Source organism: Pseudoliparis swirei, chromosome 4 (assembly GCF_029220125.1).
Source record: "Pseudoliparis swirei isolate HS2019 ecotype Mariana Trench chromosome 4, NWPU_hadal_v1, whole genome shotgun sequence".
In the NCBI taxonomy this organism is placed as follows: Eukaryota; Metazoa; Chordata; class Actinopteri; order Perciformes; family Liparidae; genus Pseudoliparis; species Pseudoliparis swirei.
Window position 1 is genome coordinate 23,809,779 of NC_079391.1, and position 24,625 is coordinate 23,834,403.

At 42.2% G+C, this 24,625-nt stretch overlaps 1 protein-coding gene and 1 pseudogene across 1 annotated transcript in view; one reads left to right on the forward strand and one right to left on the reverse strand.

The window, feature by feature from the left end:
* Window positions 1-24,625, reverse strand: part of si:ch211-186j3.6 (neural-cadherin) — a 327,506-nt gene that overhangs the window by 216,547 nt on the left and 86,334 nt on the right. The window contains exons 2-5 of the mRNA XM_056412797.1: window positions 8,784-8,981; window positions 7,423-7,648; window positions 5,086-5,290; window positions 3,919-3,982 (exon numbers count right to left, since the gene is read on the reverse strand). Of these exons, the coding sequence (XP_056268772.1) occupies window positions 3,919-3,982; window positions 5,086-5,290; window positions 7,423-7,648; window positions 8,784-8,981 (693 nt within the window). The remainder of the gene's footprint in view (window positions 1-3,918; window positions 3,983-5,085; window positions 5,291-7,422; window positions 7,649-8,783; window positions 8,982-24,625) is intronic.
* On the forward strand, window positions 21,344-23,265 carry LOC130192237 (regulator of microtubule dynamics protein 2-like; annotated as a pseudogene).

The following is a 24,625-nucleotide window of genomic DNA, read 5'->3' on the forward strand; positions in this document are numbered from 1 at the left end:
CCAGTGCGACAGGTTAGTCACACAGGTGTAGCGCCTGGGCGCCGCCGACGGGCTCTTACGACAGTTATCTACAGGTCTGTCATTAGAGCACGATTATTTCCCCTCAATAAAGTACCCGGTGTGAGCCGGCTCGCACCTCAAACCTTTCCCCCCCTCCTCTCCATCTCTCCTCTCCCGTCTCGTTTCCCCACCCCCTCCCCGCTCCTCTTCCCCGGTTTTCCCTACCCGAGAAGACTGCGGCGTGCCTTTTTCTTTCCGTCTCTCACCCGAGGCGACAGAATTCGGTTCACGTACGTCGTCTCTCTTAACAGAGACTGTAATGCTGTTGCGTTCATTAGGGGAATGAAGGCAAACACAACATCTTCTGGCAGATGTCTGACTGCTTGTAGTATTCAGAGGGAATAAATACAGACATGTGCAGGATGGCGCGCCTCTTTGACCCCCCAGCCACACTTCATCTCTTCCATACAAGCACAGCGCTAGACAAAAACACTACATGTGTGTTTGTACCTCTCATACACACACACACACACACACAGGTTGTGAGTCGTGTTGAAATACCAGCCGTATTGAATCTTGGAAGGTAAAATGAAGTTCTGTAATATCAGTTAATCCTTGAGCAAAGATCAGCCTGGAAGCAATGGACAGCAAAATAAAATCTGCCCATGTCAACTCCCTGAGGTGATTTTGTGTTTGCCAGTGACTGTTAATCTATGTTTGCCTCTGTGTGTGCATGTGCAGGTGCGTGTGCGTGTGTGTGTGTGTGTGTGTGTGTTTACTGGTCCAGAATGATGGGAAACGGCGAGAGTTGGACAAGACATGCAAACATACGATACATGTGTGTACCAGAATGGGGTAAAACAAGATTAAATAAGAAGTGAGGGGTAATAAAGCAAGATGAGCTTGTACACATGGACATTGTGCAAGCACGAACACACGTGTGCGCACGCACGCACGCACACACACACACGGGGCAGCTGCAGGCAGGTCTCAGGCTGGTTAGGTAACTAATGGCGCTGATGAGCTATCACTCCTGGAGGGAGAAACTTAGAAACTACCTGCAAATTAAAGTCATGCTCAGTGACTGCAGTCAACACAAATACACCACCTCTGTTCGCTATTTTGGTCGACGGAGATAGATTTTCTGAGGAGGGGAAAAAAGAAGAAAAAAAGAGCAGCTACTTTCTCCAGTCTTCCAATAATAATGCTTAGTTAACTTTAATAAAAGAACGAGGGGGAAATAGAATGCCTTAATCATGAGGTGCTGGCTCAAAGGATCAACATGATCTGTTGACAACAAGGCAGCAATTCTAATGCTTATTCGTGGACTTTAAAAATAAGCAGCTAAGCTGTCAGCTACAGTTATTGCATGTACAGCTGCATTCTGGTCTCCAATCAAACATTGTGCACACAACGGAAATGCCATTTAGGCATGGTCACAGGTTGTCATTTTGGACTGGCTGCCATTCTAACAAGGGCGTGTAATACGAGCCTGCAAGAAAGAGGGCAAAATCCAGCGGGAAAGAGATGGATTTGTGCGATGAACTTCCTCTCTAACGTATAATGGTTTAGCAGTTGTCCTGCATCATCTTGTTAACCCAAAGTGGACGGGACCGATGTGAGCTCAGTGCTTTGTTGTTGGAGTGAGAAAAGGAACAAAAAATACCTGGTTTGGGAGACCCTAGACTAGGGGTGTCTCACTTATTTTCAACCTGGGCTGCATCAGAATTATGGTTGCCTTCACAGGGCCGGTTGTAACTGTAAGACTGTATAAACTACTCTCTTACATAGTGTTAAATAACTGTCTTAAAATTGTATTGTTTATTCAAGTGTAACAAATTGTGTACGGAGCTATAAATGTGAAGATATATGGAAGCAAATGTATCTGTTATTATAAGATATCTCCGTTTAATTTTGGGTCAGAAACCAACGTTACAAAGATCAAACTTGAAAAAATGTAAATGACAAAGGCAGAGATCAAACTTTTTTTTGTCACAGTTGAGAGGGACATAACTCTTGTCCAACAAATATGTGTGAGTTACTATGTGTTACTATGTGTGTGACAGATGTGGTCTGGGGCTCACCTGCTCACTTTATGTGGTCTGGGGCTCACCTGCTCGCTCACATACCTTTAGCGTGCACAGCTGGGAAACTTGGGCGATTTCTACAGCCATAATGAAGCGAGCTTTTCCTGAGACATTTTGTCAGTAGCTTTTATGAATAAATTCTGCTGCAAATGCACTCTACCTTTCAATTCTTGGACAATTTTAGCCTTACAAAAACAAGCCATAGCCGACTGCCACATGGTGAACACGTACAGCACCTGCTAATTGATAAAGGGGTGAAGGTTTGACAAGGTCTTATTTAAATCTATCTTGAGAACAGATTTGATTTAAGTTAACATTTGTATGTAAAAAAAACAAACACAGAAACATCTAGTTTTCATTTGGATTTCCATGTCTTCTCAAACGTTATATATTATCAGATACTGATTACCGATTGCCAGTCGCAGCATCGGCAAATGATTATCATGGTCTATTTAAAGCCTTTGTATTCATTGTATAGCATTATTTAATAATTTCATTATTCTTAACAATATTGTACACTAAATGTGAAAACCAGAGCGTTAATATAGACATATGATATATTGGGGTAATGTGTATCTGAGCAGAGAATGAAGACACTCTCCTTCTGTTGGTGTTGCATTGCCTTTTTGTGCATGTGATGACTTGACAACGGTTTATTTATTGGTTGAGAGCATGTGCAACATATTCCACTGTCTCCTAATCCTTGTTCATCTAGAGATCCTTCGAGAAGACCATGTATTACACAGGCTATGCTTTTTTACACTGAACCAAACAAAGCCGTAATAATACTGCCCAAATTGAGATTAAATATTGCATGCAGGAGTGACGTTTAATAAACGCCACGTGTCTGGATCTAGCGTGTGTGTGTGTGTGTTTGTGTGATACAACTATACTGGCCGTCCCTTTTACACAAACGTTGATTCAACTCTCTGATCGCCTCCTCTGCCAACTTGGTGTCGAACAACAATGCCTTCTCGTTCTGTGCCCATATCTGTGTCAGCATTTCGCGTCCTCGGTTGGTTCTAATAGGCTTTAATAGAAACCACTGATTAGATTAATTCCAACGAATATTGGCCGATAACAATCGAAGCGCTTGACTGTTTAACAGGACAATTAAGAAGACGTCTAAATGGTACTTTGCAGATGGTTTTTTGAACAGTATACAGATGTTAATAGTATGGATACTTAAAACACTTAAATGCGTAGTATGTATTTTGCCACGTTATCACTTCCATGCACGAGAACCACTTGAGATTCGTTGTAGCCGTTCAGCCCTCCATTATCCTCTCAATCGTTCCAATGTGACGGAATGATTGATGCAATCACACACATCCCCTATATGTTCGGGGCGGCTGTAGCTCAGTGGGGTAAGGGGGTCGTCCTGCAACCCCAAGGTTGTCGGTTCGATCCCCGCTCTCCCCATTAGTTGCAAGTCGAAGTGTCCTTGAGCAAGGCACTGAACCCCCAGTTGCTTCCCGGGCGCATCACTGCAGCCCACTGCTCCTTAATAACTAAGGATGGGTTAAATGCAGAGAACTAATTTCCCCTTGGGGATTAATAAAGTATATATCTTATCTTATCTTATGTACAGCTCATATAAAGCATGGAGCATTTGTAAGAGGTTCACCCGGTCAAAAGAACACAAACACATTTTTCCACCGCTTAGTATTGGCCAGTAAAATGCTAGTTACAGAATTAAGAGGACCACAAATCGTCGTTTTACTGTAAATGTGAATATATGTTAGACAACGTCACTTATTTGTTAATGCAAATGGACTTCTTTCGGAAAAACAAAAATAAAGTGTCCCTGCTTCACAGGCAGCATGCTCACCTCCTGTGGGGGCAGGAGGGATGCAGAGTCGGGAAGGTGCTGGCTTGTCTGCGTTGATGGGACTCTATGTAAGGATGTTCAAAAAGCTACCCAGACTTCAGAGGGACACACAGGGCATGAGTGTGGGCAGACAAGTCACATACTGACAATTTCTTTCCGTCTTTCATTCTTTCCATTTTCTCACTATTAAATTGAGTACTCCTCTCTCTCTCTCCCTCTCCCCCCCCCCCACACACTACCTCCCCCTCTTTCTGTCTATCCATACAGCCTCTTGGTGTTCTGTAGTCCTCGGGGGCCCAGAGCGGAGCAGTAGAGGACAGATTGGTTCAGCAGGACATGTTTTAGCCCGAGGCTAGAGTAATGATGGAAACCAGACCAGATGCATTGACGCCTGCAGCGGTCAACCGCTGTTCTCTCTCTTCCTGACAACATAAGGAAGTCATTGGGAATGCCAAAGCAGTCGCTACAGACGGAACCAGTCTATTTGGGTTTCGACGGAAGACACAACTCATGCTCCAACTTCAAGTGTAAAATTGTCTTTGTGGTTGAGGATTTTAATGCTCTTTCGCAATCAATGCGGGTTAAAAGCATCTCATAACTACCCATGTAGCATCGATGAGTTCAAAGTGCCTCCCATTTAACAAGAAAGAGACCATTGAGGAGGCACTAGAACCAAACGATCCTTTTAATTGCAACATTCACAGCGATGTACATCCATACAGATCAATACAATGGAGTCCACCAGCATCCAAGGACGTTTCAGAGCAGACTGGGATTTAATTATCATGTGTGGTGACTTTATTGTCTGCAAGATACCTCATAATCACCACTGCTCACCACAATTCAACAGCTGTCTTCCAGCCAACTTCCACTGCATTGGGTTTGCGATTCGGAAGTGTGTGACAATAGCTCGAAATGCAGCAGATGAAAGTCAGCCGTGCTACATGAATAACATGTCAAAAGGACCGGACACCATGCCACTGGGAGAAGACTTATTAATTCGAGGAGTTGTCAGATAGTGTTTGCAGTACGCTGCACCGACTGTGCAAGGCTTGACGAGACAGCCTAGTAATGTCAACAATCTCTGAGGTTTGAAGACCATTGAATTTGACAGTGGAATCTTGACATTGAATCACATCACACACACACACACACACACACACAAACCTCCGCTGCACTACTCATGCTGTCCAGGCCCTCGCTGGCTCGCACCAGCAGCAGGTACCGGTGCTGGTCGCTCTCGTAGTCGATAGGGTGGGTCAGGCTGATTTCACCAGTCTCTGCTGAGATGGAGAAGAGGCTGCTGGGATTGATGAGGAGGCTGTAGCCGATTGGTTTCTTCTGGAAGGACACTGCAGGTGTGACCAGGAAGCTGCGGAGATGTGAAGAAGAAAGTACACCACTGACTGAATGTGCAGTAGAGGGCGGAGTATGTACTTGCATGGTTAGGGCGAGACGTCCTCTGAACACACGTGTTGCCTTTTCCACGATGGCAACTTGACCACAACCTGAACTGAAGAACTTGCCAAGCTTTTCATTTAGATTCTTCATGTCTGCACTGTGTTTTGCAAACTGTAACGCGTTGTCCTCATATTATGTCTTTGAAGAAAGACATTGGTCACTTTTAAATCTGACTATTGTTAAATCGTAGTGGGGGAATGGACCAGCACAGCAGGGTTCCTCCCTGGATACGGGTCGGCCTTCCCCTGCCGGTCTGGCTCTGTCAGCTCCATAAGGGGTTATAAACGCGAGGTGCAGGGGAAGAATCTGACACGGAAAGGGACCGCATGATGCAGCATTTCTTCATTGTATTTGTTTTCCTTCTGAAATGTTTTTTCAGCTATACGCTGCGGCAAAAATAGTTCTAAGAGTTAAACGTTTTTAGGATACACATTATCGCTAGTGTCGCAGTGTGCTCTCAAACACTGCAAACTATTTATAGATTTTACCGACAAATAAATGACAGGGAGGTTTAACATAAATATTTGAGATTGTGACGCACAATATCGGCAGTTTCTTGAAAAAAAAAATCACTTTCTGTAAAGTGTTTGGATAAACACACACATTGTTCATTGCAATGCTTGAGGCGTTGCATTTCCTGGCTCTGAGACTCGGCTTACCTGCTTGGTTTTAGTAGCAGCTCCTGAGCAGTGGCCGACAATGGCGACATGTTAAGTCGAAGTCGACTACATAGTCTTGTATATGCAAAGGAGAATTAATGTTTATAGATTAGAATGAAGTAGACGGCATAATAGTATAGAAAAGAAGTTGGGTAAATAGGTGTAAATAAGAATTTACTTTGAATATATTTGTGTGCGGCAACATGGCTGTTCAAAATAATCAAGCTAATATTCATATTTTTTATTGTCACTTTGGTGGATTGCCAACTGACTCCTTATAAGACTAAAGTCCCACAATAAAACAAACAATCCGACCGATTGAGGCAAGGGTCCGAGATTTAATAGCTTATATTCCCCGTCAGAAAGGGCTGTCTGCCGGTAAGGTAAAGCGGTGAAAATATTCTAAATATAGCAAACACTTAAACTGATATTGATTGTTTGCGTCAGACTTTCTTTTCGGTGTCTAACATTAGATTTACTGCTTTCCCCATCAGCAGCAGTTCATTGCTTTGCCCCTGTGCTGCTGATCTGTTCCTCCAAACCGGGGGCGTTATATACCGACTATGGATAAGTACCTCAAACGACCACACTTTAAATAAAAAATCTAAACTATGAAGAAGAAGCACAGTGAAGTCAAGTATATGTCTTCATGGAGCTTCCAGTAGAGCAGCGCCACGTCGAGAGCACTAAGAGGGGGGTCGGGGTGGGGCAATAAAAGTGTAAAACGCTTCAGTTGTTGCTTGTTATTTATTGGACGTGCAATCTCACCCTGACACAACTTCCCCGATGAAATCAGAGTAAACAACAGACTGGCATACCCACTTTATTGTATTGTCATGTGTGTCAGTCACATCAATAAGCTGGAAGGGGATAACGACACCATTCAAGGACACTAGTCGTAACTGTAGCACTTTAGTCAGACCTGAGGCCATGTGTGTGTGCTCATCTCTGTGTGGGGGTACACAGGCCTAAGCAGTCAAATGTGTGAAGGCATATGAGAGCGTGTATGTGTGTGTGTGTGTGTGTGTCATGCATATTTTAATATATATCACGCCAAAAAACTATCTCAGGATATGCATTAAATCCATCACGGAACACTGCATAAAAATGCCATTGTGTGTGTGTGTGTGTGTGTGTGTGTAAATCAATACTTGAAGACAGGTAGAAACAAATATTATGTCATGTCTATGTTAAAAAGACAAATGTCTCAGAGAAATGTATGGGTCCACTGATGTGTGTGTGAGCTGTGTAAACCCCGTCATCTAGAAATCACGGTAGGAAAACCCTACATTTTGCGTTGCAAGGCCAACACATCTCATCTGGAGGTAATCCCACAGGATTTATTTTTTATTTTTAATGTCGGTGTGTGTTTTTGTTAACTCACGACTGTCCTTCAGGCGTGTTTTCCGGTATGGCGATGGTGAAGGACACGTTGGTGAACTGCGGCGGCCGAGCTCCGGCCACCACTGACACGACGACGGGGGCGCTGCGGCTGCCCAGCCGGTCGGCCGCCAACACCGTCAGCAGGTACTCCCTTTCCCGCTGCAGCGGAAGGCCGGTGGTTCGTACCTGGCCGTTTTTCCTGTCCACTTCAAAACGACCATCACCGCCTGCAGAGAAGAGCAACATGCTTGTTGATTTGAGTATTAATTTTATTTCTATTAAATATATAGAATCATAACTTGTTTTCAACTCCCAAAAAATGCCATTTGTTAAAATACACATTTAAAACAACTTTTTTTTCCATTAAAGGCCATGATCTGTGTGGGTTTTCATGCATCGCTTCACACAATTATTGCATATCCAATATTCCGATCCTTATATAAGATATGGAAGAGCCTTAGATCAAAGAGGGGATATTTAAATAAGGACAATACACATAGAAGAAAAGTAAAAAAGCAAACCAAACACATGTTTTAAATAACCTTTACGTGTAACAGATTACAGGGCATTCAGAGATACCGGGCATCCGACTGTCAATTAAACAATTAAAGCAACATCAATTCAAAACTGCGTTCATGTTTCTCTTTCTTTACGTTCATATTGTCACTTCACTCTCTGTCACCCCCACGGGGAGAGTTGTCAGACTGTCTCTTGAAAGACAGAAACAGATTCCAAAAACGGGCAAAATAAATCATTACAATTTCTCCGACATTATTTCTCCGTAATTATTTTTGCGAAACGATTTCTCCATACTTAAATTACACTGGAAAATAACTAGGTGTGCATGACATATTAACTGGCCTCAAAAAAGGCTCAAGCAACAGAAAGAAACTTGATTCTGCATTAAAAGATACATTTTGGACTTCTCTGTATTATACACTGTAATGATGAATCATCATCGAGAACCAAGCAGACTATTAGATATCATTTAAACTCATTTTGACTCCTATAGTTACTGAAGTTGGTGCATTGATGTGTGTATAAAACCTTCGAACGTAGACATGATAATTACTAGGAAACTGTAAAGATGTTATGGATGCAACGTGTACCATCTCAACTCCTCATGAGACTATTTAGCTTCAAACATTCCACTTGTAAAAGCGGAAAAAAGCATATTTGTAAGGGATCCCTCTATTCCATACACTTATATTAGTTATTATATTAATAGTGCCCTAGTGTTTTATCCATCGACCTTACCTTGAGGCAAGGAGTGAGAGACTAAAAGGAATTTAAAAGAAAGAGTTATTTCAAATAAAATGTTAAATAGGACATGCAGGAGAAAAGAGGAAAAAAATAGTCTACCGTCAGACAGGAAGTACTCCACTTCGCCGTTGTTGCCTTCATCCCCGTCCTCAGCTTGGAGCTTGTAGACCAGCTCCCCCGCAGGGGCATCAGGGGAAACCACAGCCAGGTAGGGGGCAGGAACCATGCTCCATTCTGGGATATTATCATTGACATCCGTCACGGTCAACTCCACTCGGACCAAGTACCACTCTGTACCTGAAGAGGGGTGAAACAGGGAAGACGGCACTTTAGAGATGGTTGATCGTGGTGACTAGCGGACCACGTTTGAGGAAGATACCGCCCTTGATATGGCTCATGTCAAGACATATTTCTAAAACACGTGGAGCGCAACAGTGCGACACATTGGTTGAGGAAATGTACGCTGCTTTATTCAGTTACATTGTGTGAAACAATATGTTCTCGAAGTCTGGGAGGGTCAGTAGAAACAGTTGAGGCTTCCACGCGATACACCTTCTTTGACGATAATGATGCATTTGATGGATCATTTTATTAATATTTATAATCAAGAGATGTCACAATATGATTGTTATCAGGATTTATTTTGGACATGATAATCGTGACACACAGATATTGTGACAGCCCTTTGTTCCACATTGTTATGCTAGGTAAATTCACTACGGTTACATCAGCCACATTTATGAATGATGTTCCTCGCATAGGTTACAGAAACACACAACAATTGAGAAGCATGCTATCTCTGTTCCTCTCTGTCTTTATAGGATCAGAGCTTGTTGCACACACCTGTTACACACAGACACACTGATCAGCTTGATTGCTGACTTATTGAGACAAAAGGCGAATGTGGGTTTGGCTGCTACGTTCATTTTCACTCCAAATGTACAAGTCTCGGGCATTTTTTTTGTATTCCCTTTGGTCTTCCAGAGTTGTTTGTCTCTAAAGCGCCACTCTGTTCCTCTCTGACGGACTCTCAGCAATCGACCAGTGTTTCACTGCAACCTGCTGCGCCGCCCAGGAAAACATTCCGGCAGCCAACACAGACGAGAGCCGGCTGAGGCAGCAGCGTTGCCAACTCAAAATTAAGTAATACATGTAAACAAACCGGTGCCAATCAGAAAAGAGAGCTGTTTGCACAAGTCTAAAACCTACCGTCTGCATGAGGTACTTCTCAGGTGGGCACGACATTCACACCAGTATTAATAAAAGTAATACTTCTCTGAAGACAACCAAACCTCTAACACGACGAGAAGGAACTTTAAGGAACTTGAAGCTAAAATGATTGACTGGTATATGTATTGACAAATCAAGAGGATAGTATTTAACACTTAACAATTTAGATCATGGATTAAATGGTTTGTTGTTTTTTACAAACGTTCGCTGGCACTGTCTTCTTTCATTTGAGGACTTTCAAACTAATACAATGAAAATATTTGGGTTATGGACTGTTGGTTGGTCAAAACAAGGCATTTAAATCAGTCATCAGAAATTGTGATGATATTATTTTATACTATTCTTTTACATTTCATGTGGGTCAGTGGATGGCAGGTCCGCCTTTCAATCAGCGGGTTGGCCGTTCAATCCCTGCCCTAGTCGATGTATCCTTGAGCAAGACACTTAACCCTGAGTTGCTTCCTGTAGCTGCATCTACAGTGTATGAATGTAACATGATTGGAAGTCGCTTTTGATAAAAGCGTTAGCTAAATGACATGTAATATAATGTAATGTCACTCTCCCTCTGTGTGGGTTGTATTAATAAACTGTATATAAGAAATCACGGTAACATCACCCATTGGTTTGCGGACTGGGAATTACGTCCAACGCCATGTCTCCATTTTACAACCATAGAACACAAGTGACTATATTAGGACGTAGAGACGCCGTATCGGGCTGTGGCTGAGTCAACCACAAGGCATCTATGCGTTGTTGCCATGTTGAGAGCAATGTGCCAGCTATAGATATGCGTATTGACAATATTTTAGCATTAAGTATCAGTTAAGAAAAAGCAATGCTACACACATGAACATAAAAACTCTCTATGAACGTTGTGATGCTACATTTCTCTTCAGATTCATTATTTTTCCCAACTACAAATACACAAATGAATAAATCTCTCCAACAAATAGTATGTGGTGATAATACTGCTCAAGTCATCCAGTAATTTTCTTCTCACCTGTTCTTAATCAGTGACGCTCATTTAAATTCAACTGTCTTGTATTTCAGACAACAAGAAAAGGAGGCCATCTCTGCATCTCAACGAGCAATTATCATCAGTGCTATGCTGTCTACACCCGTGTAAACAGCAATCATACGGCACTAGTAACACACACTCAGATCCCACACACACATCTTATCAGTGCACACACACACACACACACAGAAAGAAGATGCTGCGTAGCGGTGTTTGTTGACCGCAGCAGGGGAATGCGGTATACTTTCAGGGCTCGAGCCAGTTAACTGCTTTATGGGGGGTCAGTGTTGGTACCTGATTAAAAAAAGATGTATCCTCATTTGGAATATATAACAAAATGGTTAATTGTGTTACATTTATTTAGGGTTGGCGAAAGTCCAGAAAATGATTTTCCGATATATTTGACTTTCTCTGGCTGTAACAAGAGTAGAAAATGCCTTTTGTTTTTTGACAGTTTAAGATCCAAAGTGGTTGGACAGAAGATGGTGCAGGATGTGCTGGTTGCAGTACATATTCAGTATCCGACAAAATGTGAGATATGGTCACAACCTCCCCTTCTGTTCGGGTTAGGGGATGGCGTTGCATAATGTCAGAATATTGTTTCTCACAGAGAAGCTAACTTTTCCCTTATTATGCAGTGTCATCACTTCATCACTTTATCCTATTAGACGCTTGAGTAAAATATTGGCATACTTAGCGTAGATACATTATCGAGGTCTGACCCTGATGTTTGACCAAAATCAGATTAATTTGTGCCAAATTTAAAGAAATTCCCTCAAGGAGTTCTTGGGATATCGCGTTCACCAGAATAGGACGAATGGAGAGAATGCTTCCAACCACGGCCGGTGTCACATGAACATGATTAAGAGTGAAACACAGAGGCTGAGTAATTACCCCACGGTTGTTATAGGAACAGCAAAACAATGAAGAGTGGAAGGTGGAAGAAAATAAGAAAACAGCATGCAGGCAATTGCATAAATAAATGGCATTAGAGAAGAGGGAGAGCGAGGGAACGATAGGAAGAAAAGCATGAACGGAAATCAAAAGAAAACAGAAGAGCGAAATTAACTAGCCACATCTTACTCAAAAATATTGCACTGCACTTGACACGGGGGTTCAGACAATGTATGTCTTGACTATGTCTCTCTCTTTTCCTCTTCCTCTTTCTCTCTCTCTGTCTCCCTCTGGTCGTAACAGATTCAGAATTAATTGGCAAAAAGGACAATGCAGCTTTGGGGAAGAAGGGATGGCATACCCAGATAATAAATCACTGGGCTAATACACAGAGCACTATGCCAAAATGCATCTTACAGACACACAATGCAAGCACGCTCACACACACACAAATACACACACACACACACACTCTTCTTTCTCACGAATAATCATCAGTGGATTAGTGGCTAATAAAGGACCATTGGGAGATCCAGCTTGGTGCTGCTGCCATCCCTCACACTAATGCCTCTCATGGATCTAATGATATGTTTCAATCTCTGGAGAAAAAAAAAGTGAGACTCGCAATTATTAATAATGCTACAGAAAGCTTTTCCATACCCACCAACCTCATTTTGCCGATAGGTTGTAAGTCCAAGCATTGCTACATATGTAGTTTCACATGGCGCTATTGTGTTATCTTGTTCCCAGAGCACATACGGCATGTGTTGAGTCCGTAAATCCTCTGCATAATGAATAATTTAGGCTGTCTTTGCTGCTTTTAGTTCATGTATATTTTGTTATGATCACAAATTGTGGTCAAGGTTGGGTAAGTTGCCACTTTCTATTGCAAGGGATTTTAAATGTTTTCTGTCGCCTCGCCTTTGAAAAAAGAAAAGAAAACCTCACACATTATGATAAACCTTCTTACAGTAGAAATGTTCAACATCGTTATATCCAAATGTGTACTTTCAACTTTAGTTTCTCTTAATTTTTATCGAAATGTCTGCTATCAACTTTAGTTAAATTTTTCATTCTTTTCATTCATTTCATTTATATCAATGTGTAAAGATTGTAAAGCCTTTTGAGGCAAATTAGTAATTTGTGATTTTGGGCTATACAAAATAAACCGAATTGAATTAAATTGATTTAAAATGTCCTTTTCCCCTCGTCATAGGCCAACCAATGCGGAAATGTATAAAGATGATACAGAAATACCAATAATTGTGTATTGGCTCAAAATACTTTTTCCTGGTACAGGTAACACTTCTTTTTATTTTACTGCACCTATGTCATCATACCTGAACAAAAGTAAACAATGGCAACGCTTTAGGGCTTGAAGCCAACTTACGTACAACATAACATACGGACCCGAGAACTTTATACAACACTCAGAGTTTGTGAGCGTCACTGTGCCTATGCACAGGGCTGTTTTGTCAATAATATTGTGAATAATACCTGTTAAATTTTTATGCCCAGCGATCAAAAAGATATTGTAGCCCGAATGTGTATCATGTATGCATTAAAAGTTAAACAGATTCCAATGCCGAGTTGTTTTAAAAACTGGAGCCGGCAATGAATGAAATGATTATTTGATGCTTTAATTCGTTGCATGTTGATTTGCTGTCGATCGGCTAATCATTTTATCACTCCAGTTGCACGTTCCCCTCCGAGCTTTCAAGGTCTCTGGCGAAAGCAAAAGAAGTGAAAGTAGTCAATTACTATTGGAGCATTTGTGATCTGTTCATCCCTTTCAGTAAAGCTAAACCACTTGACTTGAGTGGAAATAATGAGGAACATAAAAAAATGGAATCCTATTTTTTAAATCAATTAGCAGACTCCAGACCGCTGAAATCTTAAAGGAGCTATATAGTCAGCACAACCTTGGACTTGGGCGTCACTATTAATGATTAGTTTCCAAGCTGAATGTAAAACATTTTTATACTGGATACAGTACTTGTTGTGGTGAGTTTAGGTGGTATAAAATACTGATAAGCAGCTCTGTCTCCTACAAAATGAAATTCACATACAACTGCACTCTTTCCCTTTTCAAAGGGCATCTTTTTCTGAACGTGTGCCAGTATGAAACTATTTAAAAGGACTGGAACTGCAAATATAGGGTGACAAAAACTACTTGGTTAGTTTCTAGTCAAAAACGTAAGGGTTTGCTTAAAATTACTTTACAATGGCAGACAAAAGTACATTGTTTGGTTGAGGTATCACATCTACCACATGGATATGTTCAGCCAATAAATGTACTTGGTTCACATGGGATAACCCACTCAGTGATTTCTGACCCATCCATGACCTCGACCTCCTCGTTTGAAATATATGTAACCTCAAAGGTCCATGACAAAAAAGTTTCCCTTGAAGTGTATTTAACCATGCAGTTTTGTGATATGGCAACAAAGAGATATTATTCTTGAAAAAATAGTAATAATACATTAGGGACAACTGTGGCTCTGTAGCTATAGCGGGGTTGTCCACTAATGGGAAGATTGGTGGTTTCATCCCCGGCTCTCCCAGTGCGCTTTTTTAAGTATTCTTGTGCAAGATACTGAGCCCCAAATTATTACAATTACAAGACACTCAAACATCAGATTGACGATATTGAGCTCAGGACATGTCAAGTATTCATGGGCACAGAGGCTGTTTAAATAGTTTATTCATCCTAAGAACTAGAAAATGTCTTTAAACAAGTTATATTCCACGAAAGAGATACACGGTTTTTCATTGGACAGGAAGAGGATGATAAACTGTAATCTAAGTATCTACCTAACTCAGGTATGAAAACGGGGGGGGGGGGGGGGTGCTGGTGACTTCCACGAACATCAACGTTGTATCATAATCTATAGGTCCTCCATTCTGACACCAAGTCAGTGATCGGGCCCTATAATAATAGTAATAAATATAAATTGTCATTGTATATAATATGGTCATTCATGAACCAACTTCCTTTTTTTTTGGCGTGAACAAGTCTTCAAGTCTTGTGCTCTGCTGAACCTTGAGTTTGTTCCTTGAGTCTGTTCTGCCTCTACCTGGTTGTCACGATCTTCTCTACCATACCTGCCATAAATATCATGAAACTGATACAATACCATGAAAACAGTATACCATAAATACGATACTGGTATATTTATCTATAATAGTAATAAATAAAATATTTGTATGGTTCACTTTTTACCAACTTTTTCAACACTTAACAAATGGCAGTAATATTAGTATTAGCCTACAGCAAGATGTTAATGAAACTACATGGAGCCATCATAACATTGATTATACACTATGAGGCCTTTAGTCAGTATCTGACCGGATGATACAGAGTTCATCAGGATGAGCAGCTGTAGAGTTGCATAACTTTACAGACTGTCTGCATTGGAGACAAAGTACTTAAACATTTCACTTCTGGCATCTTTTTTTATTTTTATTTTTAAAGCCGAAGACTCAAACATTCCGCCACTTAACGCCACTCGCTGTGAGCGCTGCGCAGTGTGCGCAGACAGCTTGACACGGAGCAGCGCGTGCGCTCTGTTCGCTCTCTTAATGAAGTATTGAGACTAAAAATATGCTAAATCACATCGCTTTTAACGTACGGGTACTTTGTTAGCATCGCTACACCGTGCAGCGTGACAGCAGCAGATGTAGCGGGCTAACATTCAAGCTAACCTAAACCACCAAACGCTGAAGACATCTTGACGCTGATTGACCAAGACGCGACACGTCCCATCAAAGATGTTTTATTGTGAAGAGCACCACACCACATTTTCTCCGTGTCCCACTCCAATCTCATAAACGCCGGCCGGCTGGCCAATTGACCCCCCCCCCCTCCCCCTACCCCAAAACAAAAACTCTTCGGATCTACACGATTCACGTAAGTCACCTATTTTGGTTTCAAAACGGCGAATTTCGCCGAAAGGTGAGGGATTTTCATGCCTACTAACTATAGCTGTCAGACCAATGAAGAGCAGTTAAAAGTACACTATTTACATTTGGGATGTAGTGCAGAAGAAGTATAAAAGTAGCATGAGATGAAAATACTCATGCCTACCTTGACTTTATTTTCATAGATATAAAGATCTCTTTATACATCCATAATTAAAACAACTTATCAAGTAAAGTTCAGTAAAGTTACAGAAAGTAAAAAAGCTTTTTTCATGTTTGTATGCATTCTGACTTCATTTAGAAAGATCAACTTACATTTTTCACGGATGTTGTAATGGTTACCATGGTCTTAAATGTACGTAAAATGCAAGAAATGCAATTTGGATCGCAATTAATTTTTTTCTTTGAGGAGGACCTCCAGCTTTTTTGTGTGCCACTCTAAAGTAAAATCCTTGGCTCGGAGGGATCTTTGTCTCCTTCTGCTCTCTCGGTTGTCAGTCTGGTTGAATTCCATGCACAAAACAAACCCTTCATGCACAATAACATCTATTTGCAAAAGAGGACTTTCTACCACCTGAAAAGCATGAAAGGTCGTCTCTACAGAGTCAAGCTTTTGTGCCAAGAGATTCTGAACTTTTGAATGGAAGTGTAAAGATGGAAACATTTCTTTCAGGTCCAATACTATGGCTGGTTCAGATGAGTTTTATTCAGTGGATCACACAAAGCAGTCTCTCTTTCTGGCCAGGATTCTAAATAGTGTTACAGGACATAACAGGCTGAGCTGAATGTGTGGGCAAAGCTAATATTCTAATATAAGTGGGATATTGTATTGTTCAGCTACCAAGATATGCATTCCTTGTTATCCCCAGAGTGTGTGTTGGGTCTTGTGACACATTCGTTAAGATGCGACATCTCACAGGTTGGCCTGGGCTCTTCTTCACACTACATCAACAGGCTTTATCCACAGAGATCTGTTAATCGATGCAAAACCGCTTCCCCTCCACACAGAGCTAAAGGGCAGACAATTAATTAAGTCAGGATACATGAAGAAACATGCTCCTCTCAACACAGAGGTTACTGTGAAACAGAAAGGGCAAGAACACACAGACAGTATGAAATAAATTCAGTGAATACAACATTATTCCACCCCTGCTTGACGTTGCTTATTCCAAATCAAAAGGAATGCTCTTCCTCATATGCAGTTCTAACCTAACCCTTTATATTCCATTACTTTTCCACTGGTATTTGGTAGTGATGAAGAAGTCACAATGACATAGATGGAAAGAGCTTAAGTTCAACTTGTTGACATCTGGACTTCTTTCTGAAGAGTATTGATCGCTGAATGACTAACACTGTTTTCTTGAATGGAGGCAAACTAGTTATTTCATCTTGACATGTGGACATCAAACTTACTGCTCTCCCTTTCTCACATTTCATATTCATGTTTAGTTTGTAAAGTCACGTCTAAAGAACATTCTCGAATACTTCAGACTTGAACTCTGATTATCACATCAGCGAGTTACTCTCCTCTGCCTCCAGTCAATGCAGCAGTTCCTATGTAGATGACCTCCGAGTTAACCTTCAACTCTGTTCAAAACTAGAAAGCAAGGGTAAAAGGAATCACCTCGTAACTTCTGGCATTCAATCCGAAGCGGCAAGGTATTTCTACATAAAGGCTTTCTTTAATTGATATGTCAGGAGGAGCTGAGGTACTCAAGGAATAAATCCCGTAATGTTCTTAATTTTTTTGTCCATAAAGTTAAAGCCAAATATCATTTTACAACTGTGATGCCCATACTTGATTGCCGTATTTCACATCTCGTTGAAGACCAGAATAGTGGTCCACTGACATGGATTTTCATCTGACGCGAGGCCATGGTATAACACAATCTCCCCAACTGACTACATACCTGAGGTCTATTTTCTGACACAGATCCTTGCAAATATCCAGTTATGAGTTTAAAAGTCACGAATAAATGCTTTGGGGAGCTCTGATTCTAGTGTTAGGAAACTTTGTTGAAAATATCCATCTTCACAATAGGAAGTATGAGTGGGGGACACAGGTTTACAGGGTATACAACTCAAATCTTGTTGAGGCCTCACTCCCTAAAGGTGCGTTCACACCAAAAGCTAAACTATTTTTCGCGTCGCCCAAAACGCGTGAGTTTACTCGCTCGACCGTTCACCGTGTTCTCGCCATAAGCGTTGAGGCGCTCCGCGAGGGGCGGGGCTTATCTCCGTGTCTCGTCTCCGTAAAGACCGTTATCATCTCCTTCATCCACCAGAATAACTAACCACTAGTTCTGCTTTATATTTGTTGTGGACGTCTCACACACTAACGCCCTCGTGTTTGGGTTCATGACATCACCCGGAGGCTCACTCAGCTCGGTCACTTTCACCGATGAAGTCAGTTACGTCTGAAAGACTTCCGCTTCCAGCGCTACGAGAGCGGAACACAAGAGCTGATTGGCCCGAGTTGCGAGATGACCGCCTCAAAGTTGAAATATTTCAACTCGGGGCGAAAATTGTGCCGCTGGAAACGCGTCGCCCCAAACGCCCCGCCCCGGAAAATATCGCGTCTATCGCAGCCACAAGCGTCTGTACGTTGACTTTACATGGGATTCAGTCGCGCGAAAAAATAGTTTCGCTTTTGTTGTGAACGCACCTTTACACACACTCCCATGCCTCAGGCTTGGAACCATTCCTCATGTTGTGAATGATTCAGAGAGACTCTGCAGCCTACAGCTGTTTGATCTGACCGACAGCAAACTGTCCACCCTGCTGCGTCTCGACCAATCATGTTGAATGAGTCTCGCACAGCGAACGAGCTGTGAAACGGAATAGTGTTTTACTGCTTGCGACATCAGTTATTATTTTATCTTAAAAACAAAAATTAATTAAAAAAAACACGCAGTTTTAAAAATGGCCTTTTAAAAAAAAAAAAAAAGTTTCAAAAAAATGTTGTTTTATTGATTTCAATAACACAGAAAACTCATCTGTTAGAGAGTGTGTGTATCAAACGTGTTTCCTATTACATGTTTTGGTACAAACATTTACCTGAAAAGAGTGGATAGCCTTCCATGATCTGCCTCCGAAAATGAAAAATCGACCCGCGTCAAAATGTTAACGAACACTGTCTCAGCACAATCTGTTCCTTCTCCTTCAAAAATATGATTGGAAGTGAAACTAACAGCCACAGATTCACAGCAGCTGCTTAGCCATGGGCCAGATTGAGTGGCATAACTTCACTTATCGCATGTCAAATAGATAGTTTGCTCCATGTAATGACCACTCTCATATCATTGTGCTTTTTTCTCTCTATGTTGACAGTCCTGTACAGAGTTTAATCTAAGGTGATCATTGATTTTTTGTTTGGGTATTTCTGTCCACCGGTAGATTTTCAGAAGCAGAACATATTTAACTAACCTGTTGGTCTTTTGTGCTTGTGTTACTGAATTTAATCTATCCCTCTCCATGTCTGTGTTCATACACTGTTTGGAATTTAAAATAATATTCTATATTATGTATATTAAAAGCATGAGTCACCGTATCTTATTCGACCTTTATATATTGAAAAAAACATGAAATGTTTCATTAAATATTAATTTCAGGTTGAATGTAAATAATATATACGAGGAAGACTAATGCAGAATAACTGAGGCCCCAAAATCAAAGACACAACTAGGGCTGTCCTGAATACTATTATGTGGCAGGAGAGCTTCACATGCATATAAACACACATGGAAAGGAGTCGCTGGAGAACCTCCTTTATGTACGCGTCAGTCACCTCTCACCCTTCACTTGGTCAGTAAGAGTCGTTAAAGAAAATCAGGTCTCAGTCAGAGAAACATCTCGAAAAAGTTATTTTCTTCTTACTCTCACTTGGCAGGTTGTGTCGGATGAAAACAACTAAAGAAACACCTTTTGCTCTAATACCTTTGCACTCAGAGCATCCTGTTGTGTTATGTGTTGTGCTATTATTGTCTGATGGGAGATCACGGCATTTCCAGGAGTTTCCTTTTTGTTCAAATGAAAACAAAATCACATCAAATACATTTCAGCGGCAGTCCATACAAAATAATGTTATCATGTTTGGGCCTATAAAAAAATAAATAGACTGTAGCTTATGCAAACATAAATACCTAAAATAATAAAAAGTTGTTTGTTGAGAATGTGTGTTTCAGCACCGGGGACAGCGCCTCACATACACACGGTACGAACAGCAAACACTCCATCTGTCTGAGAAGTACTCAATAACAACAAGGAGACATTACTATTCCTTATTACATGGGCTATTTGGGATCTTTTAGGCATTGCGTAATTAAACTAAACCATTTTTTTTTGTTACCGTTTTCAAAAACTGATTTGGAAGTTGATGACTTGACTTTATTTGATAAGGACATCACAGTGGCATTATAATTGTAACATAGATGTATGAACAATAACTAGATGCACTGGATTAAGTGTTTGTAGCGAAGCAGTAAAGTACAACACCTGTTCAAAGGAGGCTTTTCTTATTCTTTAAAGAGAAACTTAAGAAAATACATACACACAGATATACACACACACACATTACAAGTGTGTTTCATAACATTTAGAGAGATCACTATTAAAGTTTGGTTTCATATGAATGGAACTATAAAGCACATACGATTTAACAGTGAACATATTACATTTGACACAATGACAATTAATGCATGAACACATTCCCTTACACTGATTTTGTCAACTCAAAAATAAAAATAAATGTACAATACTTCCCCATTATCCCAAAACTGAGGTACATACAGAACCTTGGGATTTGTGTTTCGTTCCACCGCTAGTAAAAGTGTGTGTAATTTCTATAATTACTAAGAATCATTAGATTATTTTAACTTTTGAATCTCTTTTGGAAAAAAACTATTCCAAAAAATCACAGAAACCTGAGCAAAGGGTCAACAACCACCAGGACAAAGACACAATCCCACTAGATAGACAAGATGAACAAATATCAAATTGCTTCAATTCTGTGAGTCGAACAACAGCACAGTTATGAGTCATACAATTCTTTAAGTGCAGTGTCTGCCACTTAGTTTTTGTTTTTTAGATGTAAGTGGTTCACTCTCAGTAAGAATCGACATGACAGGAAGCTAATTTAAAAAAGGAGAGAAGTGAACGTCTTTGTTTTTTTCTCACATTAAAGTGATTGATGTCTGTGTAAACACATGTGTAGGTAATTACATAACGTGTCATACACATGTATGTCGACGTGAGTGTGCATCCGTTTGTGTATCGGAAGGCAGTCAGTGAACAGAACACACACTCTGTTTTCCTCTTTCCTCTGATGACCCCAATCAGCACCTTTCTAACTCTGCTACCTAATTTTCTCAATCTCTCTGGCGTCCTTCCTGCTCTACATTGTGCTGACAGCACTGGAGGAGGCGCAATGTGGAATATCTCCTTTCACGGCCCCCCCTTCCTCCCCTCTTTCTCTACGTCTCCCATTTCGCATTAACATTCGACACAAACTATTCCCGTCTTTTGGCCTCTGGAGAAGAGTTTCACTGAACCTGACAACACATGTCTGCACATGCAGGTGTGTCCTATTCAGTGTGAAATGGAGTGAGATAAAAAAAAATTATAAAAAAAGAGACCGCAAAGAAAAAGTCAGGAAGAAATAGAGTGAGAGAAATAAAGTAGCAAGCAAGGCAGAGAAACCGAGGTATCGGGGGTGGGGAGAGAGAGAGTAGGAGGGAGAGAGGCAGAATAGAAAAGAAGGCCAGTTCATTAAATGTCCTCTGTGAAGATTACAAAGGGCTATTTGGCCCTGACTGGTAACTGTTCCATTCATAATCTGTTTAAATGAAAAGCTACCGCCGTTTTAGTGACTTTCACATCTTTAAACTGAAAAGCCAATTTAACCAAGGGATGGTGAGAAAGAGCGACACAGAGAGAGTGAGAGAGTACATCTAGCTTTAGTTCTTACACTAATTGCAGATGATTCAAATGGTTGGCCAATAGTTTCACGGCTTATTCTTCCAGCACAGCTACTCATAATTGAACATCTCTACAATGCCAATATTGTGCTCTAACAAATACACACACACACATTTTATTTTGTAGTAACTGTCCTCTCTTGTTTCAGAAACTTTATTTCCTGCTCGGTGTTTCCTCGTTAGTGTGATTGTCTGCTCCACCCCTGATTGTGTCCACCTGTTCACCATTTCCTCATGTATTTTAAGCCTGTGTCTACCTGTGTCTTGTGTCAGATCGTCTCTTGTCTCGTCCTGATACTTCTTGATAGTGTAGTCTTTTGTCCTGGTTTGCTTTTCCAGCATAGTTGTGATTTTGTTTTGTACTTTGTTCAAGTCTTTTTCCAGCATAGCTGTGATTTTCTGTTTTTATAAACCCTTTTGATTGCCCTGAACTTTGGAGTCCTGTTTTTGAGTCGTGACAAGGTCGAGGAGGAGAGGCTCGTGGCCGCGCGGCACCGACGGACGGGGCGCCGGCGCCGTGTTGGCGGATGACCCCGGGCCGCCCAGGGGTCAGCCCGAGGTGCTGCAGTGCCTCGAGGCCTTGATCGGCTGCGTGTCCGAGCTGAAGGACCGGGTCCTGGAGCTGAGGGGGCGCCTCGAGTCCTTGATCCACTGCTTGTCCGAGCTGAACAGCGTGATGAGGTCGCAGCAGGACCGGATCCTGGAGCTGAGGGGGCGCGACGAGGCCGGGGCCAGAGCCGGGGGGCGGAGCGCCGAGGAAGCCGAGAGCGAGGGAGGGAACATGACCGCCCACACGGACTCTGAGGAAGTGGAGCCCAGCAATGAGGAACAGGTGGACGAAGAACAGCCCGCAGACGAGTTGTGCGTCCTCCTGGAGAGCATCGACAGCCTGCGCCCCGAGTCAGACAAGAGGCAGAGTCAGGAGCTCCTCCTGCAGCGCAGAGAGGAGTTTGGTAATAAATCACCATTTCTCTGGCGGCTGATCCGGGCTTACTGTGATCTCCATGACATCAGCTCCACTCTGGAGAGGAAGAAGACGCACGCGGAAACTGGGATGAAGATGGGCGCGGAGGCCGTGAGCCTGAACCCCACGTGTGCTGACAGCCACCTGTGGTACGCCGTCGTGTGCGGCCTGATGGCCAAATACGAGACGTTGCAGAACAAGATCAAGTACGGCTACATCATCTGGATAAAGCCATCCAGCTGAAGCCTCTTGACCCGTTCTGCTTCTACCTGATGGGCCGCTGGTTACGGCGTGGCTCAGTTGTCGTGGTTGGATAGGAAAGCCGCCACCACCTTGTTCGGCGCGCCTCGGAGTGCGAAGGTGGAGGACGCCCTGAGGAACTTCTTAAAGGTGGAGGACATCCAGCCAGGATACTCCAAACACAACTATGTGTTTCTCGCTAAGTGTTACAAAGACCTGGGGAGGAGGGCCGAGGCCCGGGAGATGTGAAGGACCGCCTTCTCAATGAACACCGTGACCAAGGAGGACGAAGATGCAGAGATAGAGCTGAACTCACTGCGCCCGGCACTCGGAGTGTGACCACAGCGTTCACTTCCTCCTGCCGCTTCCTGTCCTGTGAGAAACACAGGCGACGCCCCAGAGGCCGATGTCTCATGACTCACGCCGTTATCCCACCGAGGACCTGTGAGCGTCGGCCTCTGATGATGCTCCGGAGCAGACGGAGCGCGTTGCTTCCGACTGACGGATTGATCTTTGAGCGTTGCCATGGAGACTCCTCCGGCCTCCAGGCTCAGAGTTGGGCCTGCAGAGCAGAACCGAACCGAGGGGAGGAAGTTCTGCTCTGGTCCGATAAAAACGCTCCCAAACAATTCCCTTCATCTCCCCTGGCAACGGGACATTTTTTAAATGTTCTTTTTAAAAATGTTGTAGAAATTCACAATCAGTATGAAATGTTATTTTTGTGTGGAGTCATGATGGTGTCCACCGTATGACCTTTAACCTGTTGAAATAAAACCACAGGAATGGTAAAAAATGGGGATTGTTAATATTAATCTGATTTATTGAAGGGACCGAAATGTCTAGGTTCCGGCAAAACATCAGAAGAGACGGCACTTTGCCGCTAGAAATGGGCCGGAGAGAGAGATATTGTGTCTGCAGCTCAAGGCTAGCTACACGCCTCACAGTATTCAACATTCACACATGCTATCAGTATTTACACATACCAAGAGGGGGCGCACGGCCAACAGACAGCCCCGCCCGGGGGTAGGAGTGAATTCTCATGAGATTAGAGCCAAGAAGAGGTCAGGGGGTGGGATATGTACCTGTGACGAGATCTGTGTAGAAAAGATTGAACCTTAAGTTGGGAGGGGAGTGTGTTTTTGGCCTCAACTTGCATGTCGAGAGAGAGCTCCCTGTGTGATTGAAATCGCTGGTGAGCATTTGTACTTTACTTTAGCAGACTGTGGATCTTATTATTGTAGAAGCTTTTCCAGGCTGCCAATTTTGAATTACGTTACAATTTGGTCGAACCGTATTTGAAGCATTGATGATTCTGCTTGGTACATCGAACCGTATTTGAAGCGTAGATGATTCTGCTTGGTACATCGAACACTATTTGAAGAGTTGATGATTCTGCCTAATACATTGGAAATACCTCCGGTCCGGTCGGCTAAATTCTGAAGCAGTCAAGTGTATCCCACGAGAAGCAATGGTAATGGTAATTTTTGTTTACAATACACTCTGGGGGATTGCTGTAGCTCTTGGCGATTTTAACGAGACCTGAACACCGAGCGTATCGGGACACGTAAGTGCCCTGAGAATTTCTCGGAAGAAGGTTCTCGGCCAGACCGTCTCTGTGGGGCATTGAAGAGGGGTAAAAAGGGAAATTTATTGACGAGGGTCCTGTGAAGGAGAAATAAAACAATATTTGTGAACTGGT